This window comes from Octopus sinensis, linkage group LG23 (assembly GCF_006345805.1).
Source record: "Octopus sinensis linkage group LG23, ASM634580v1, whole genome shotgun sequence".
In the NCBI taxonomy this organism is placed as follows: domain Eukaryota; kingdom Metazoa; phylum Mollusca; class Cephalopoda; order Octopoda; family Octopodidae; genus Octopus; species Octopus sinensis.
In genome coordinates, this window is record NC_043019.1 from 29,883,843 (window position 1) to 29,886,342 (window position 2,500).

The 2,500-nt window shown below is 34.7% G+C and overlaps 1 protein-coding gene across 7 annotated transcripts in view; it reads left to right on the forward strand.

Moving 5' to 3' along the window:
* Positions 1 to 48: 48 nt before the first annotated feature.
* LOC115223427 (TBC1 domain family member 2B) overlaps positions 49 to 2,500 on the forward strand; it is a 295,916-nt gene continuing 293,464 nt past the window's right edge. For 5 of the 7 annotated variants that reach the window (XM_029793959.2, XM_029793964.2, XM_029793965.2 and 2 more), the window contains exon 1: positions 50 to 733. In XM_029793959.2, coding sequence (XP_029649819.1) covers positions 372 to 733 — 362 coding nt within the window. In that variant the 5' untranslated portion in view covers positions 50 to 371. Of the gene's footprint in view, positions 734 to 2,500 lie in introns of all 7 variants that reach the window. The other 2 variants (XM_029793960.2, XM_029793966.2) reach the window with 2 other exon arrangements.

A 2,500-nucleotide genomic window follows, 5' to 3' on the forward strand; every position in this document is an offset into this window, starting at 1 on the left:
GAATAAGAGAGCGAGAGAAAGTGGTGCAAAGAGAAAGAGGAAGAGTGATGCAGAAAGAGAGAGAGAGAGAGAAGGATTATCTTCGTTATTTTTTGTTTGTTTCATGTGCCAAGGATGTATGAGCAGCACTCAGTTTCTGGCATCCAGTGAGGCGGAAGCCGGATTTCTGAAACAGTAAAGTATTTATCCATTGAGACAGATCTTGTTTGAGGGAGGATAGAGGGTAATTGTAATTATGAGCTATGTATGAAACGAAACTAGCGATAAGCCATTTCAAGGGCTGATCTCTCTCGTCGGTGTGATTAGCGGATACAAAGATAAAATAACATAGATAGTAATTTAGGGACAGGAAAAAAACTCTAGTGTCGGTTATGGAAGTGAACATCGCTGGACAGTCGAAACCAGTGGAAGTGACTTGTGTTGCAGAGGTGAAGCATCTGGATATTGGGGTGTCCAATACGCTAAATGGAGGAGATACGTCTACATCGGGGGCATATGATGACACGGCTTGTGAAGGAGACCGATTGTGTGGCTGGTTGTCAGTGCGGCCCAACACCAAGCTTTTGCCTAAAATAAACAAACAAAGATATTTTGTGTTCTCCGAAAAAACATGTAAACTTTATCATTACCGGAGTCAACACGACATGCTTCCTTTGGGAGAAATTGATATCTACAATGCTTCTTTCAACTTCGAGGCCAGCAATTTGGATAAACCCGGCCTGTTCGAAATCAGGTAAGCATGGCGAAATATAACTACATTTACAGTGTAATATGATGATTTAATATAATGTAATATAATATGCACACTTCATAATTTTATTGATAGGATGTATGTATATGATTGACAAGATTTCCGAAATTCCTTGTTTAATCTATCACCTTATAAATGAAAATATTCTAAAACACCCCCTTTTAGAATTATTGTGTTAAAGATGAGGGCGGACGGAATCAACTTCAATCACATGTTTTTCATTTTCAAGTGTATCATACATATATTTAACACGATCACACACATACACACACAACATAAATATAGATATATATATGTATAAACACATTTTCACGTGCGTGTGGTGTGTGTTCTTATTACGGGTTACACATGTAAACATCCACCCGCGCATCTTTTACTGAATGCATCAAGACACCCGCGATAATTGAGATCCTATCCTTAACATGTTTACATGCAATGCAGACGCCTCATGTGTCCACCACGTAACCACCCATCAAATTCCAGGTCCTGTGCATATAGCAGAAAGAATTATATAAAGATTTCTGTAAAATTTTGGAATATAATTCGAAACATTCAACATAAGACACTTTAAAAGACAGACAGCACAACTACACTAAAAGCAAAATGCAAAAATTCGAACATCGCTGTTGGTTAATTGATTTTGGTCCAGTTAACTTCGTCTGGTATTGTTTTATCGATTCTTCTTCTCGTGTTTTAATCCTGCAAAGTGTTAAAGAATTCCTTCTTTACTGCAGTTCCTTTTAACGAGTGCTATTCTATTTTAGCAGTTCATTTGAAACATTCTTTAAATTTCTTGCTAAAGAAATTTTGGGGTTGCATTAATTAAAAAAAAAAAAAAATTCTAAAGCGCGAGATTTATCGAAATTCTAATTATAGATTTACAGAACGTGTTATTATTGGATTGAGGATCAAGTCATGTGTATTCTCTGAAAGCAATCAGTAATTCCTAAAGTCCAACAGTACGAAAAAGTTCATAATTTTATAAAATCGAATCGAATCGAATTATTTCATTTTCTTAGTATCAATTATTTGTCAAGTTCTGAAACGACCTCATTGAATAGAGGAGATTTTTTTTTACAAATATTACATCTATATATACATATATAGTTTTGTCTGTTTCTCTCTCTGTTGATAAATTGTGTTAAGTTCATTAAACTAGATATGTTGTGACACATAAACAGAGTTGTGTCACACACAACAGATTATTAAAGTGTTTGAAAGGTCATAATTTGTCTTAGTATTATAATTCTATTCATTTCTAGGACGCTTTATAAGAATAAATCGATTCCCATTCCACTAAGTACTCGACTGGTACTTTACTATATCGACTCTAACTAGAATGAAAGAGCTAAGTTGACCTCAGTAGAAGATGAACCCAAAGCGTAAAGGGCGTAACTGGATACATCAGGGTTTTTTTTAACTGTGGTTCTTGCCACTAGTAAGGAAGGCTGACTTGTCATTGATAAATGGTTCGATACTTTGGTTACACCCGAAGACTGGTGTATAGAGGGCAGGTGGGGGTTTCGTGCGACCAAATCTCTTCAGAATAGCTGCCCCTATTTTCGTGGTGGTTGTTATGGTTTATAAAAGATAGCATGCATTTATTTGACAAATCTTTTGACGTTCGAATAACACCTATTATCACATGGCTATTATAATGTGTATGTTTGTATGTTTATTATATAATATATATATATATATACTATATTATATATATATATATATATTATATATATAATATATATTATA